This window comes from Megalops cyprinoides, chromosome 1 (genome assembly GCF_013368585.1).
Source record: "Megalops cyprinoides isolate fMegCyp1 chromosome 1, fMegCyp1.pri, whole genome shotgun sequence".
Lineage (NCBI taxonomy): Eukaryota > Metazoa > Chordata > Actinopteri > Elopiformes > Megalopidae > Megalops > Megalops cyprinoides.
Genome location: NC_050583.1, coordinates 15,185,615 through 15,203,237, shown reverse-complemented (window position 1 = coordinate 15,203,237; position 17,623 = coordinate 15,185,615). Strand labels below are relative to the sequence as shown.

The 17,623-nt window shown below is 43.8% G+C and overlaps 1 protein-coding gene and 1 non-coding gene across 2 annotated transcripts; both read right to left on the bottom strand.

The window, feature by feature from the left end:
- Nucleotides 1-940: 940 nt before the first annotated feature.
- On the bottom strand, nucleotides 941-2,268 carry s1pr5b (sphingosine-1-phosphate receptor 5b). The gene has a single exon (XM_036540154.1). It carries the CDS (start codon nucleotides 2,141-2,143, stop codon nucleotides 941-943), a length of 1,203 nt encoding a protein of 400 aa, XP_036396047.1. The 5' UTR covers nucleotides 2,144-2,268.
- Nucleotides 2,269-11,174: 8,906 nt separating this feature from the next.
- trnar-ccu lies at nucleotides 11,175-11,247 on the bottom strand. The gene has a single exon. It is a non-coding gene; the product is annotated as a tRNA-Arg (tRNA).
- Nucleotides 11,248-17,623: the final 6,376 nt, after the last annotated feature.

Sequence of the window (17,623 nt, the reverse complement as noted above, 5' to 3'; positions counted from 1 at the left end):
GCATACATTGTACCACAATACTCATCTGCATCTGATCTATGAAACTATATTTTCCCAATGTTCTCATCAGGCCCTGTCCTCTCGCAGCTCTGAGCTCTCTTGCATGATCCTGTGCAGCTTCTCCTTCCCAACCCTGTCTCTGTCATCCAGCATTTTGTCTAGGTTACCAAACCATTGTAAGGTAGTGCTACAACCTAGACCTTCAAACCAGCAATATCCAGGTATATAAGAGCTCATTGCACTCTCCTGGCGCTAGTCACAAGAACAGTCTGAAAATAGACCATGAGAACTGACGCACAACCAGTATGACTCACTTGACTTAAGCTTGAGAGCTTCAGCGCTACCAGTCCGAACAATTGTTTTGTCATTTTTTCCAGTAATGTCCTTCTGTGTACAAAGCCTCAGGGGACGTCTGGTAAAGGCGTGTTACTCATAAACTGTGTACAGTTCAGTCTAGTGGAAACATCATTCCTGAACATACATACAGTGCAAATTAGAAAGGTAAAACTTGGAAGACACATATCCTCAACAAAAAAGGGCTTCCTTACTTATGTAGCGGTCTCCTATATTTAACAGGCACTTCTGTAAAGTGTTGAATGTGTAGAGATTGCTGGAATTTCACTATATGGTAAACTTGTCAGAACAAGTGGAGTTTTAGAACTCTTCAGTTCAGGGCCTGACAGATTCCAAAGATAGAACGAGCATCATAAGGCCACAGCAGGTCTCTCTTGTGTTCTCTGCCGCTACTGCTTCAGCTGTCTTATACTTCTTCACAGTGCTTTCGTTTTTTTTTATTATGATGCTGAGAAAAGTGCCGCTGGAGAGAGGTTTGCGGAGCAACTGTTTCTACTCCTCTCTGTCTATTGAAGTAGAGCTCCTCTCCCTCACTGCCCCAAGACTTTCCCCAGCCAGGCTGAGTCTCCCGTGACGAGTCCCTGGCTCAGGAGTTTAACACCTTGGGATACAGGGCTTTGACAGGAGAGGGAGTGATGTTGCCTGAAGAGACTGTGGTCTCCAGGCCTTCCAGCTTGTGGGACGCCACCTCCGTCTTGCTGGTGCTGCACTCCAGGAAGGCCAAGCCGATCTTCTTCACCTGGCCGTCCTTGGTCATGAGGCAGTGGCGGCACAGCAGCTTGATGATGGCCCTGCGCATGTCCTTGCTGGTGAGCGTGTAGATGATGGGGTTGAGCAGCGAGTTGACCATGGCGATGCCCAGGAAGTAGTCGGCCTTGAAGAGCACGCTGCAGCCGCGCACCTGGCAGCAGAAGTCCAGCAGCAGGAGCACGAAGAGCGGGAGCCAGCAGGCGATGAAGACGCCCAGCACGATGGTGACCGTCTTCAGCAAGGCCATGTACTTCTGGGACTTGCGGGCCAGGCCCTTGCGCAGGCTGCCCAGCCGCTGCGTGTTGGACTTGACGATGCGGAAGATGCGCACGTACAGCACCACGATGGAGAGCAGGACGGCGCTGAAGACGGAGATGCAGAAGAGGATGTAGCTCTTGGAGTAGAGAGGCAGCACGGTGGAGCACTCCGGCAGGTGGCCCAGGCAGTTCCAGCCCATGACGGGCAGCACCCCCAGCAGCACCGACAGCACCCAGCTGGCCCCGATCAGCGCGAACATGCGGCCCCGCTTGGCCCCGTGGTAGGGCTTCATGTTCACCATGGTGACGTGGCGCTCAATGGCGATGGCCAACAGGCTGATGATAGAGGCGGCCAGGGTGATGAAGACCCCACCCTCCCTCAGGAACCACATCAGAGGGGTCAGCTTCATCGTGTTGGGCCCCGACATCAATATATTCACCATGTAGGTGAACCCTGCCAGCAGGTCAGACAGCGTCAGGTTGCCGAGCAGGTAGTACATGGGCAGGTGGAACTTCTTGTTCCTCCAGATGGCCACCAGGACCACGGCATTCTCCAGCACAATGAGCAGGCAGATGACCAGGAACACAATGGCCTCCGGCTTCAGGCTACCCTGGTACTTGTTCTCCTTCAGCTTGCCGGTGTAGTTGTAATGCGCCACGATGACGGAGTTGTTCTGGTACTCGCGGAAGAAACGGACAAGATACTGCGAGGAGGTGGAGACAGGCACCACGGCCGCCACAGTGGGTCTGACCTCCGCCAAGGCGAAATGGGAAGCTTCCATAGTTGAAAGGGCCCTCTGAACCTTAACCTCTGAAAAATAGTGCCGCTTTAAATCATGTTAATTATCGCATAGTCCATTTAAAAGTCATCATTCTAAAAGAGCGTAAAACCGGACAAAAGGAGGTCGTGTTATGTCAAAGAAATTGCTTCTGCTTTTAAAAATACAGGAGGTTCAGTTCTGTTGCGCCTAGTATCAGTGGCGGCGGTATAACTGCCGATGGTCGATATAATCCTACGAACAAGATATAATGTGTAATGTTGATGTATCTTCCTGGTACACCGCGCCACCTTCACCGATGAAATCACAGCTGTGCTCTGTTTCGTGTGACCACTAGAGGGCGCGCAAGACTCTTCTGGTGGATTTGCAAGCTGTTGAAGCGCCGTGCTGCAGAATTGACGTCTAAAAAATAAATGATGACAAAGCAAAACAATTTAAAGTTTGAACAATCACTAACGAATAAAGTCGCAACAACAAGCTAAAATGCCACAGGGCACTGCAAATTAATTTTTCAGAAAATGTGAGCGCTGTACCCTGTGGATTACAGCAATCTTGAAAGGTTAAACTTTAGCCCCATTTGAAATTTCAAATGGAAAAACTTAAGACATTAATTTATATCAACGTGTTTCTCTGTTGAATTATGCACCATCATGCCCCACTTGCCTATATTTTAACATTTTCCAAGTGAGACGACGCAGAATACATTTCTCGCACTTACTGCAGTAATAATAATAATAATAATAATAATACATACATACATACATACATATTTACAATAATAATTATTCTTATTATATTTGCAATTGCCTACTTTCCCTTTATGTTTACCTCTGCGTTTACGTTGCCCTTATTTTAGTATTTTAGTTGTTTCCCCAAAACTACAACTTCAAGAATCAAACAAAACATAAAATTAAAGCATAAAAAGATATCTAGATACCAGTGACAAGATAATTGACAGATGCGTTTAATTATTTTAGTCTCTTCTGTTAAAATTGAGCCAGTCAATTCTTGATTGCCTTCTTGAGTCAATTGTTAACATTAACATGTTTTAAGTTCAATGTGAAATTGGAGAATACTGCTTACTATTAAAAGCAATTTCGACGGAGACGGCTTTAGACAAGTGTGCCAAATGTCAGCTTTCTCTATTTTAAATTCAAAATAACAACTGCAACAACTAGCTCTCCTGAATCGAAATACTGTGGAACACTGAACATTCATAACTGCACGTGGATTTTCCTGACAGACCGGCGGTCAGTTACACTGCAACAATGCACGTAGTTTCAACTTTGTGCATGATAAAGGTTCGCATACTGAATTACAGATTACTCTACACTTAACAGTATAACGTTTTCAGAATGTACGCGCAGTGACAATCTCTGACTAATATGTTGCTACATGTGGAGATGAAACTCGGGAGGGAAACGTATTGAACGTTCTCACGCTCACCCAGCCTTCGCCCGAATCGCCCAACAGTCCATTTACAAGCCGCACAAACATTCTGTGTGCGTAATGAAACAACACCCACATGCTCAAACCGAACTTTCCCAATTGTTACCAGCATGTCCTATGTATCATTTAAACATGCAAGTACTGAAATACGTACCACCAATGCTCATTAGAATTTCTTCAGTTCTCCCGCACATTACAGCTGTCCCTCGCTCAGAGAAAACGCGCACTGACGGATCAAATTGACAGAGGGGCAACTGAGAGATTAGACTGGGGCAGGACTCAACTTGAAGTGGGCTGGTCTTTCCTCTTCAAGTTTGCGCCTCTCTCTTACTGTATGCGTGCTACATTCATTGGAGTTGCTCTTAGACGGGGTCGTACGATTTGCACGTCTTCTGCGTTAATTTATAGTCCAGTGTTTCAAAGCTCTGAAAATGTTGAAGCGAGTTTAGCTGGGGAAAGCTTTGTGCTCTTCAGCCTAAAGCGCTTTCGGATATAATGTACATGCGCAGATTTAAAATTATTTGCAGGGGATAAAGCACTTGTCAGGAATGCACTTTTGACGAATACAATCGCCTCAAGCTCTTATTACCAGATAATGGTTCAGAAAGAACTCATTCATCCAGAGGCGGTAGCCTTGAATTCCGTGAGAGCGCTAACCTTTTTCAATTTCATGTTCAGACAATTGGATCCATCCGGTTTAAGTTTCATATTCAGAAGCATGAGCTGTTGGAATTCCTTCTTGTTGTATCTGAAAACAGTAATTTAGGAGAGGGAGGAACAGATGAATTGGTCTGTGAGGTGAAAAGCAGGCAAAGCCTTGAATGGCCATCTATAGAGTAAAGCCTGTATAGAACAGACAAGTGATCATCAAAACGGGTGCCATTTTTCCTCACTGAAAGCCATGTTTTGGAACATTTGGTCCTATCCTAAGTCAGCGTAATGTTACACTGTAAAATTGCAATGCCCCCTTCTCCTCTGCAGTCTGCACACTTATGTGAATTTGTCAGGAAACAGGAAGGCCCCACATGCTAATATGACATAAGCTTATGGGAACTATACAAAACCTGGACCCTGGACTCACTTTTTTAAAATCAGGAAGCACTTTCATTCTTACTTCTATAAGTGATAGATAACAGAAGTGAGACTGTGATCTGTTTGACAGTGGGCAGTGCACCTTCGTTAAAGAGGAGACCACAGTGGAACCATATTGTTCTTTAAAGCAGGGATAGAAAGAGCAGGCCACCTTCTACTCAGATAGTAACGGAGACGGGGGAATTCCAGTTGCAGGGCAGGTTTTCTTCCACCTACGTTTTGATAAAGGCCGCTTTTGAAAGCTGGCATTCTTTCGGTCCCTTGTAGGTGGTCGGTGCCATTTCAGTAGTCTATCCCATGAAGTGGGCGCTGAAATTTAAAATCCTTCTCTCTTACTCTGAACCATCATCTCACCTCTGTGAGAAACCCTGCTAGTGGGATGTTGTGGTAAGGAGTATAACCAGAACACTGAAAGCTGCCTGCTGTTGTACCACTGAACAAGTAGATTGTTTAAATGGATGATATGTAAGTTGCTCTGTGTAAGAGGACCCACTAAGCAACTTTCGGAATGTAAATGAATTCTCATTCCCAAGTGGTGCAATTCCCAGTGTTGGGTGGCTAAGGAGCCACAGGGCATGTCCCAGCATGTCCTCTAAGGCCCACACAGTGCCTCCATGGCTAAACTTCCCATGACAGAATGACATCTGAACTCCCATTGGGCAGACAGCATGAACACCTGCCATTCAAATGAGCGAAATAGTGGGGCAAGATGCTTCATTATGCTGTCCTTCATTTAACACTTTCCCTGGCAGCAAGGTTTAGTACATAATACTGGGCTGAGCACAGACGGCTTCAGAGTTGCCTTTACTGCCCATGCATCTTTCACCTAATTAGCTGATTCTGAACTGTTTTCTTAAATTACTAATCCATCATCCTTCCTTGCTGTTTTATAATTTACTTTGAACAGCCCGATGCCCAAAGGCTCTGTATGTGCTTCTGTCTGCTTTATGTTGCAGAAATCATGAGGTCATACCCTGTAAAATTCCCCAGGCTGGAGCTCGGCCCCAGCCGCTGTTAGAAACCTGCACATGGTAAAACCACAAATGGATCTCCCAGCTGTGCCGTGGAAGAAAGCCCTCTTCCTTGAGCAGTGGCCGAGTGCAGTGCATCTCTCAGTTTCTCTCAGTGTTTGTGCTCTCAGCAGCTCCTTTCCATAAGCTCAGACAGAAACGTGATTCTCTGATGTGCGCGTGGGGACAGTGCTGCGTTTGACGGTTAACAGAGGCTGTGATAATCCGGCTGATGCAGAACGCTTGCCCCACCAAGTCAAAACATGAAAGCAGTGCAGCCTCTCCACAGCCTCTGTCCCATATTTACATATTTATTTATTTTTTTGGATGAGCTGCACTTAAATGATAACATGGATTATTACCTAGAGATATGTGTAGCCCCGCTCTCTGCAGTTCATCTTGTTTATGTGAAATTCACATTGTGAATGGTGGCGCAGCAAAGAGTGCCCACATTTATAGAGGTAACTGTTGAAAAGCACTGCTGTTGCCATTAGGTTTGTCTACAGCATAAATATATATTTTTTAAGCCTGCTGTACAATGGTGAAAGAAAACATTACTACAGTAAACAATGAAGAATGCAGCAGGGGAATGGAGGGATGCTGTGTGGAGTACGGAGAGGGAAATTAAGACTATTGGCTTGTGGGTCAGAGCTGACCACAGCGTGCGGTATATGCTAACAGCATGACACAGAGGAACATTGAGCAGCTGAGGGCAGGCAGCAGTTTAAGGCCAGAAAGCATCATGTTTTTTTTCTTTGAAGAGGACTACGACCCAGTTAGCATGAGATTCAGGATAATGGAATGCGACATTGTGAGTCTTCCTCAAAGGAGCTTTAATTGTCTCCACTGTAACACACGCTGAGAACCACTGTGTATTTGTCCTCTCTGCATATCCTCTGTATGAGTCCAAACGAGAGTGTCCTCAACTCAACCCGTTTTCTGTGATGTAAGTTATTCCCAAATGCTAACCCATCTCTTACAGCCCACAGCCATTCCAGTGGCAGCACAGATGGGCAGAGTATGTTTTTCCAGTGTGCTGTGCATGACAAAATGCATATAGAGGACATTAGCTAGTGTCTGGATGCCCAATTTGCTGTGTGGTTAATCAACAGTCTTTAACTTCAGCAATACTCAGAATAATGTGGATACTGATAAACAGATGAAGTTTTCCCCATGTTGATTCTTTGTTTTTTGTTTTTTTTGCATAATCACTACTCAATATTATCTAGGAGCCTAGCAAAACTACACATTCTAGCACATACTGAAGTAGGCAGCATGTATCTCCTGGCAAACACTTCAACTGACACAGTTTATCACAAGAGGTTTGCGGTAGCATTGTTGGCTTGAAGCTTTTACCAATGGCTGCCTGCCTTATTTCTGAGGAAAATGGGGAAATTCATTACTCCGGTGCTTTTGCATACAGGATGTGGATCACATGAAAAGCCAGATGGCAAAGTAACGTCACCGTCCACAGTTGTTTGTGTATCTTGGGTCGTCCTCTCATTTAAAGTCCCGCCCTGGATCGATGGCGGAGGTGGACCAAAGCTCAGACGCTAAAGCTGATGCACAACCCAATCAGGGCCTCATTAAACAGCAGTGTCCGGAGAGCGGCGTCTCCCACTTCAAAGGCCCAGTCGAGGTTCAGGGATCTAATAAACAGACCGACTGGTTGAGCCACTAAAAATATACGGACTGTCTTCCTTGCTCTTGCAGCCTCTCTGTTCCTCCTTCTGTCTAACTCTTTTACATCCTCACTGGAGGCTGGTTAAGGAAGCAGAACGGGTTTGGCAGCAGTAAAGTGAAAAAACGTCTAAAACCATGTCTGTATTAATTAATATGATCTTGCGTCATAAGGCTCAGTTTTCTCCTAAAGTGCTTAGAACAATGCCCAGGCCTGCATTACGAGACTATATCAATAAATATAATCATGTTTTTACAAGAAAAAGACTGCTGTTTTCTCTCAGCCTAGGTAGGTAACAATATAGCACCATGCAGCTAACACAACTGGTTTAAAATATGCTACGATAAGGCACAATGAAGATATCAAGTAACTAACTATATTTATATAAATAACTATAAGTAACTGGGTGGCAGTGTAGCTTAATGGTAAAGTGCAGGACATGTAACCAAAAGGTTGCAGATTTGATTCCTTGTTGGGGCACTACTGCTGTAGTCTTGGGTAAGGTACTTAACCCACAGTTGCTTCAGTAAATATCCAGCTGTATAAATGGATAACATGTAAAAATTGTAACCTATGTAAGTTGCTCTGGATAAGACCGCCTTCTAAATGACAATAATGTACTGTAATATATGATGCAAAAATGTCCGCAAGTTGGTAATCCTAGCTGAAAAATATCTCTGTGAGGCTGAACCATACACTAATTGTTTGGCATCATTCACGCCTCTCTGTCCCTTTTCGGTAAATGGTTTGGCTGAATTTATTCTAAACTTATATACGCATACCTCAGCCACTTTTCACCATTAGCTATTTCCTTCGCTTGCTGCAGCCAGAACCCACGAGGTGATCAGTCTCGCATCATCCTTTCTCTGTGGAGACAACCAAATGCTCGCTCCTGGTGGCTGTTGCTGTCGCCATTACCCGCCATTTCCCGCCAGTTTTCCACCACCTCCGTTTGATCACCTGGAGCTCCGTATAGCAATCAAATGACAGGTGACAGCCCCACCTTCCGAGGAACTGTCAGCTGCCTGATGACGTCTGCAGCAGGTGCCAAAAGAAAAAAATAAATCCAAAACACTGTGTGTGTGTGAATGGCGGTCTACCCACTCGTAACACTATTTTAGCCATATGTACAGAGATGGTGTAAAGGCCGTGGAGATGTGGTAGGGTAGACCTATAGGGAAGTTGTCAGAATGACTATTTTTAGGTAAACTTCTCTTCTTCCATTCGGTACAGGTTAAAGGTGATATGAGAAGGAAGTTACAGTGAGTTGAATAATTACTGCTTGTTCTGTCTGTCTGACCTGTGAAAGGACGCCCATCAGGTTCATGAAAACACATGCAATCTACAAAGGAATGTGTGCCAGTTTTGCATGGGAACATAATTTTCACAAAGAAAACGGTAAATGGTAAAGCAATGTTTTAATGAGGACTGGCCTGAGGTTGTGGTGTGAAATTGTGAGAACGCACTTACCGTAATGTACATTTTTCATGGTTTGACATTATAAATTGCACACAGTTCTGTAAATTCGATCAAATTAAATTGTTAAAGTGAAGAAAGTGGTTCTGCCAAAGCTCCTTTTAGAGTGGTGTGTCTAAGTTATAGACCATGTTCATTATCGTACTTGTGAAACCATGCACATTCATTTATATAGCTGTGGCTGGAAAGTTGTGGTGGTTTAGAAAAAAAACGTGTTAATGAAACTAGATACTAGTATGCACACTTGGTCTTCGTCAGCCATAGGTAAGCACATGACTTCACACCACATGGTATGAAACATATCAGTATGAAACATTGAAATGTTTCTGTCATATCAGAGTTATGTTGAAATTGTGTAAACATGGTTTATTGGACACACCTAGTGAACTGGCATTACAAAGGTCAGAAATAAAATGGCAGGGAGCAATGAATATCAGCAAATAGTGTACAGAGCCCAGTCATTAGACTGACCACAGTCTGAATCTTAGACTGGAAATATGGAATAACTGCTGTTAGGTCTGTACAATGTCAAGCTCCACATGTACTGTGGGAAACTGTGAATATGACAGAGACCTTCTTCAATGTTCCCTACCTGATGCTGGAGAGATATGGTAGTAACAACTCCATCATAGAGAGGATGCTACCTACCAATCACACATACACTGTACATGCACCCACACATAACCCCACTGGCTTCTCTGACAGCTGGACATAATCATTAATTAACTAAGTAATTAACTACACACCTCATAAGTGTTGTCCTCTGAAACTCCACTTAACTTTATGTGAATGTAGTCCACATCAATGAGCACCTTTTACATGCTTTAAAACATCTGAATGGACTGGAGATTGTCCATGTGACAGAGCTTGCTGAAATGTCAATAGTGTTGCTGAAATGTGCCCCAGATTCCTTTTTCAGTCTTGTCTTTATGTTTATGCCAGTTGGCTTTATTGAGAGGCAGTGAGCAATAAAAAAGAGCTCATGGTCTCATGCATCTATTTGTTACACTGTTTAAAACAAATTGCTGTTTTTTCATCCTATAAAAAATAGATTCTGTTTTGTCAAACAGGAAACAAAAAATGCCTTTGTGAAGTTGAAAGTGTTGGAGTCAGCAGGATCCTTTCATAAATATACAGAAGAAATATTGCCATTATGGATCACTTTAATTATCAACACATGCACACAAAAAGGCACACATACACACACACTGGACCTGCGTCCTTTGCAATGGACGTTACAGAGGTAAATAGCAGTCTTTAAGAGCCAGAATGTGAGCATCTGTTGCACTGAAATTAACTATGAGATGGCATGCCTGCTATTGGTCCCTCAGTGAGGTTACCAGCAAAATATCCCTACTCCACCCTGATCTCCTGTGAATGGTGGTGTGTTTGAGTAGTCCTTGGTACATATCGCCTCCATATTTGCATGCATGTATAAACACATCACAAACTTCAGACATGGAATGGAAAACCAGAAATCCTCGTTTTCTATGAGACAATGATGAACTAAATGACAGCAGTCATACCTGACCGGTGAAGTAACATGGCCCAGTAGAGAATTTACTTGGGTCATTGCAAGTACGTAGCCTTTGCAATGTGAAGTAAGACCAGAGGTGATCAGATTAAACAGACTGGATTCAGAAGCATCTCCTTGGTGCCACAAAGATATGCAGAGCATAACAAAGAAAACACGAGCAAACATGTTTACACAGAATTCTGTGGTAGAGCGGTTTTTTGTAGCTAGTGCAAGACCAGGTGCAATAGGCCTGTGGGTGCTGGCGACTCTGTGTCAGCCTGAAATATGACCGAAAGCACATTTCATCCAGTCACTTTTACTCTTCGAGATGATGATAATAATAATCCCCTCAGGGATACCTTTTTATCTTCATTATAACAACAATATTAATGGACGATAATTCTGTGCCAGAGAAACCCCTCGAGCATATGTAATATGAAAGACAGAAGCCCAGCCCTTGTAGTCTCTCTGCTGTTGCCTGCAGCAGCGAGCCTCAGCAGGAAGAGCATTTGCAGCACTGATGCGTCCTCGGGCTGCCAGGCCGCGTGCGTGGAGCTGCTTACAGCGCCGTCGGCTTCACACCTTCTGCGTGCTGAAACCCAGTGACACGGCTAGATTGCTGCTGAGCAGCAGCGGATTTTCCCAGAGTTCAGCTCCAGAGCTATAAAACTGAACGAGCTATAGGTCAGTGTAACAGTAGAAAAAATGCTTTACATTACGATGCACATTACATTACATTAATTTAGCAGATGCTCTTATCCAGACTGACGTCTAAGACCAAAAAAAAAAAAACAGAAGTTAAAATGCGTTCACCCCAGATGGGACTCGAACCCACAATCCCTGGCTTAGGAGGCCAGTGCCTTATCCATTAGGCCACTGGGGCTAACTCAACTGTTCAGTCTTGGGATTTTGCTGTACCACACTCAATACTCCTACTTTCCATTTGTCAGTAAGTCTCTTGTACTATGTGTGGTGCTTACTGTTTCACTTTGATTGCAGGCCTGGCTACATTTTGCATGACCTCAGACTGTCCACTCCTTATTTTCTGTATAGATTTTCCAGTGTGCTTGCAGCAGTAATCCATACGAGGGAGATTTATGAAGGTTTGTTTTGTTTGTAGGGGCCACAGTGCATAGTGGTTTGGGATGAGTTCATCTCCTCAGGGAGAAGTTGGTGGGGAAAGATTGCTCCCATATTGGTTTGGGAGATGGGAGATATCCACAAGAAGTGAGTCATGAGAATTAGTTTAATCTAGTAGGAAATGGCCTGGGATTGGCTCAATTAACTGGGAGATAACACCCAAGGCGAAATGACACAGTCCACCTTATTTTGAGGACCAAACTGCAAGGGAGATTATGCTGATGAGGTGCCTGTTGAGAGATGTCTCGTTTCCCTTGGCGATGAGAAAATTGACCCCTCCACACACATTCTGTAGCCCCTTCTGGACCTTTTCCAGATTGCTCTTTCCTCCTGGTTGGAGGGAGAAAAGAAGTTTGGGTTCAGACTACATTACTCTCTCTGCCGCCTTGGTAAACTCTACCACTAATGAGATCCAGACCTGGATTCTTTGGGGTTTCTGCAAAATCAGGACACCTCTTACATCTTAACTCTTCACCATGCTGACGTACAGCAAAAAAAAAAAAAAGCATAAAGCAGGGATTCACTGTTTCCTCACTGTCTCTATGGATGTATCATACACTATCTGCAGGCCAAGCCTTAGTAATCTGTCTGAAGCTTTTCCAATAGGAAGCCGTCACCCTTCGTTACTCTTGCATCTCTCTCACTAGGATAGAGAGAACAGAGCACTTATACAATTATTATTACATTATTGTCATTTAGCAGACACTCTTAAACAGAGCAACTTACGTAGGTTACAGTTTTTTGACATGTTATCCATTTATGCAACTGGATATTTACTAAGGCAATTGTGGGTTAAGTATCTTGCCCAAGAATAAAACAGCAGTGTTATAGTGGGGAATTGAACCAGCAACCTTTTGTCTAAAAGCCCTGCTCCCTACCACTATGCTACACTACAGCTATCAGCATAAAGCAGCTATAAAGGAACTTGCACACTGACCCCACATCCCCATAGCTACAAACCATAACTATCAACATGCATATGTTGGGCTGGTGTGCCTTGCTTGTCAGGATTTGTTAGCTTTTGTCCGTAGCTGTTTCTCCTGATTCAATGTGTTCAGTCAGCGTTGCGGTTATTGGTATTGTTCAAAGCTGGGCAGCAAAGATTGTGATCCAACACGCTTTGGCAGCTGAATAAATGGCCAGTTGTGAGATCATAGTTCACTCCCTTGAGATCTAACAAGCCTGCTACATGGAACAAGAATAAAGAAAAAGAGAAGTTAAAGAAATAATGACACTAGTGTCCAAAAGAAGTCTGGCAAGAACAAGTGTCAGTGATGCGCAAATTGGGAGGTGCCCATCTCCTTTACATTCAAGGAAGTATACCCTTCAAACTTTCACAAACCTGTTGACCTGTCACCTTTGTCAATTGCAAGTCAGCACATACAGAAATACAAATTCCATGTATCTGGAGTAAATTTCTGAACAGAGCAAACTGTCTTAGCTGGCATGAAGACTGTGTTATGCTATGTAAAAATTGTATTTGAATATATTCATTTATTTTCATTTAGAGGAAGACTACAAGGTGAAAAAAGGATGTCCCATTGATCAGAGAGAACTATTTTTTCCATGCTATGCACAAATCTTAGTATTATATATCACAATAATTAGTCAAATGTCTACATAGACGTGCAGTCAATTCATCTATTTATGCTGATAACATTTTTGATTTCTCTGGCATTTTTGAACAAGCCTGGTGGAGGTGTTTTACAGTTGAGCAATGCCTGATGAGACCTCCTGATGAGGATTAACAACGCTAGTAAATGAAAGACTGCTTCAAGCACTGTGCTCTGTTATAGGGCTGGCTTTCTGATGCTGTTGTACAGGTGTTTTGTCAGTATGCGAGTGCCTTAGTGATGCAAATAATGCAAATGTAATGCAGATATGGTCCAACTGGCATTTTCTCTGGAACATGTACATCTGGCATAACGGTTTTCTTCTCACTCTCATTTGAGATCTATCTCCTCTATAGTTAAAACCAAACCAAAAACCAACAACAATCTCAAGGATAGCCAGACTCTGACATTTGGCCTACTGGATCAGAGGTTCATTTGTCAAAATGTACAGTTTAGGTGCTGAGGTGAGGTAAAATGAGCTCTGCAATCATGTCCTGTCCTGTCCCATGTCCTGATGGGCTTCCCCTTCCTCCTACTGTTTTAGGAATACTTTATTTGTAGAGGATCACTCATAATATAGTTTGATATCGGCCAAGTCAGGAGTAACGTTGCGTGAATAACAGTAAAAAGGTCCAAGGTTTGTGGTTCCGCAACACTTAAAGTCTCTCATGCAAAGCTGATGGTAGCACTACACCTGCTCTTATGCACAAGGAGAAGACATTTTGTTACTGCAAAAAAAACATGGAACTTGGTTTGCTTTGTGTGGTCATTACGTGGGTTTTGATGCATCATTATTTAACAGCCATGAAGAAGTGTGGGTAGCATCACTTCTTTCTTCTCACTTGATAACTTTCCCAGCAAAGCAGATTCAGTATTTTGTAGAAACCTTCCAAAGCACAAATCTACATTTAATCATTTAGCAGACGCTCTTAACCAGAGCAACTTATAAAAGTGCATACTAAAAGGTTAGTCTAAGAGCAGAGATGATAGCTAATCATTGGTGTCACAACCAATAGTAGAGGTCATTACATGATATACAGCATTCTGACTAAGTGCCATGGTGGAAACAAGGGGGAGTTCTAGGATTTACAGTAGTGCTTTTACTTAATGTGTCTTTTCCTTGGCCGTCCTGAAATAACTTAGTTTTACTAAACTCTGGCAAAATGTTGTGTTGGGTAATCAGTTATACAGATGTTTTTAAATGGTGCCTACACGCACACACACACACACACACACACACACACGCACATGCATATACAGACACCACATAAACACATATGCTTATGTAAAGACAATGAAGGTGCAGCTATCCCAAGCAGAAAAATGGATTGTACATAATAATTGTGTACTTTTGACACAATTTTAAAGCCTGCTATCCAGCTACTTCCTCTCATGTCCGGGCTTGCACGACCCACTCCACCTTGTCCTTGAATAACGGATTCTCTCTGCGAGAACAGGGCCAAACTTCACGGCAAGAGAATGGAAGTAAAGAAAATCCAGCTCCTCTGCCGATCTTCTGAACTATCAAGCACTCCTCTCTGCCTTCTCTTCAAGTGTGACTTCTGTGTAGGCTTACTTTTATGAACCCAGGATTCAAAACTCAATATCTAACCCATGTAGACTGTTTTCTACCTTCTCTTCCCTCCTCAATCCTCCCTCTCCCCCACCCCACCTCTGATCTCTTTGTGGATGACTTCACAGATGACTTCAACCAGAAGATTACAGACATTCTAAACTCCCTTCAGTCACCACAGCCCTCATCTCTCTCCTCTTCCTCTTTTTCCTCCCTCCCACCCTCCTCTCTCTAAATTCTCTCCACTTTCAGATGTTGACGGTGCTCAGCTCCTTACATCATACTGACCTACCACCTGTGCCCTGGATCCCATTCCCTCACCTCTCCCACAGACTGTTGTTCCTAGCCTTCTACCGTTCATCTCCGCCTTGATGAATTTGTCACTCACCACAGACTGTGTGCCTGCAGCCTTCAAGGAGCCGTGTGTCACCCCCCTGCTGAAGAAAATGGACTCTGGACCCATCTGTTTGACTAGTCTCTCTCCTTCCCTTTCTCTCTAAAACACTTGAATGCACAGTGGCTAACCAACTATTCTCCTTTCTCTCCCAGAACAAACTTCTTGACCCCTCTCAGTCTGGCTTCAGGACTGGTCATTCCACAGAGACTTCCCTCTTCTCCAGCGCCGAGGCTCTGCAATCAGCCAGAGCATACTCCCACTCCTCAGCCGTAACTCCTCTGTACCTTTCTGCAGCCTTTGTTACAGTAGACCTACATTCTACTTCTGTCTATCTTGGCTATGTTGGAGATTGCTGCCACTCTTCTTCTTTGGGTTAAATCCTACCTTTTTGGACGTTCTTTCAGGGTGTCCAGGAATGGTGGTTTGTGTAGACCCCACAGCCTGCCTATGGGTGTCCCTCAAGGCTCTGTGCTGGGTCCCATCTCTTCTTTCTTCACATGCAATCTCTTGGCTCTGTCAACTCTTCCTATGGCTTTTCATACCACTTCTATGCTGACAACACTCAACTTTTGCTGTCTCTTTCACCATTGGACACACAAGTCTCTATGCATATCTCAGCTTGCCTGAGGCATATTTCACAGTGGATGGTGGACCAAGGCCTAAAGCTTAACCTGGCTTTGTGTTAGCACTTACATCAAGTCAAAAACCTTGGTGCTGGCATACAAGACATTGAATGGGACAGTGCCCTCATGCCTACAATTGGTCTTTATACCATATGTTCCACCAAGATCACTATGCTCTGCAACCATGGGATAACTGACTCTCCCATCCTCAAGGGGTCACTCCTCTCAGATATGATGCCTGTCTCTACTGGTCTTTCAGTGGTGGAGTGAACTTTGAATGGGGGTCAGGACAGTAGAGTTATTGGCCACTTTCCATCTCAATCCCCACTCCCTAACACCTGCTACTTGTATTACTTGTATTACTTGCTGTTTATTTTATGTGAAGTATCTCAATGTGCTCTGGATTCTGTAATCTAGTAACTGTGATGTATGGTAGTTTGTTTGGCTTCCCTTAGTTTCTAGGCTGTCTAGTCAGGTTGCACAAGTTGACTTGTGGTAGGGCTTAAACAGTGTTATGCTCACACTCACTGGTCTGGGAGTTTTATTAACCTGGTCACTGTTGCTCCTTCAACTTGAATGGATACACTTCTGTTCTTTTGTGCTGGAAGTCACTCTGGATAAGAGTGTCTGCTAAATGAATGTAATGCAATGTAACTGCAGGAAGTAAAAATACCAAAGAAATGAGCATGTGCAATATCTTGTGTGTCCCCTGGGCAATGCTTCTAGCAATGCTCCGACACAGAGTGGCGTGTACATTACAACAACGTTTGGCCAGCTTTGGCTGGCATGTCTTTCTTCCTAGGCATATGCTGTTGCTCTGTACCTGCTATTCAGTGCCAAACGCTCTGCCCTCATCCTGTAACTGCATTCTTTCTGAATGGGTGCTAATCTGGCCGGCAAAGCATCCACGAGTCTGTGGCAGTTTCATATTCAGAAGACTTTTAGCCTTGGAGGTACCTCTAAAACATATGGAGGTCAAACCCCATGTTATAACTGACATTTCTGTGAGTGGCCATCCATTAACAGAAAAGGTAGTCTACAATTAGTGCAACGTAGCCAATCATCTGTGGAGAATATTCAAATGATAATATACCTAACTGAGATGAAAAAGTATTATTGTACTATACCCTCATTCTCACAAATGCTGTTAAGCAAAGTGGACTAAGCTGATATACTGAGTGAGATTAATTTACAAAAAATTAAAGAAATAAATTAGTGTTCAGTATACCTGACTGTGATACTAATTGAGCTGTCCAGTGACTTTAACACCCCAACTGTCTAAGGTCACATCCCCATCATCACAAGAAAGTGAATTAGCTTGACCTTTGCAGTAATGATGGAGGGGGTGGGGGGCCAGGGGGATGTCCTGCTTGGGACCTGAGTGCAAATGGATGAATCCCTTGTTCAGGGTTTGGAGCCCTAACCATGTCTCCATGTTTTCTTCCCACTGCTGCCTGTAATTTGCTCTCAGGTCACGGGCAACAGCACAAGCTGGGTCCTATTACTCCACCATCCAGCAACAGAGAAAGGCTGTAGCTGTCACTGCTAAATCGTGTATCATGTGTAATAACCACTGGAAACAAGCAGGCAGGAAAGACATAAAACAGCTGTAGTTCCCAGTTGCTGACAGCAAAAACCATCCCATGATTTCCCGGGGGAAATGTCGACAGGCTGTAGCACATGGCAAAAGAGGCTTTTCCCCTCCCCTCTGAATGATAGGATAATCATTTAAATCATGAACTTCAGACCTATGCTGTTCCACTGTTAAACACATCCTGGAGGACACAGATTTTTTTAACGGTGCAGCCCAGCTGCTGGCATGATCTTTCTAGTGCAGAACTTGTACGTTAAATAAGTCTGGCAGGGACATCCTATCTGATACCCCAAATTCCCAAATGTATGGCAGGGACTGG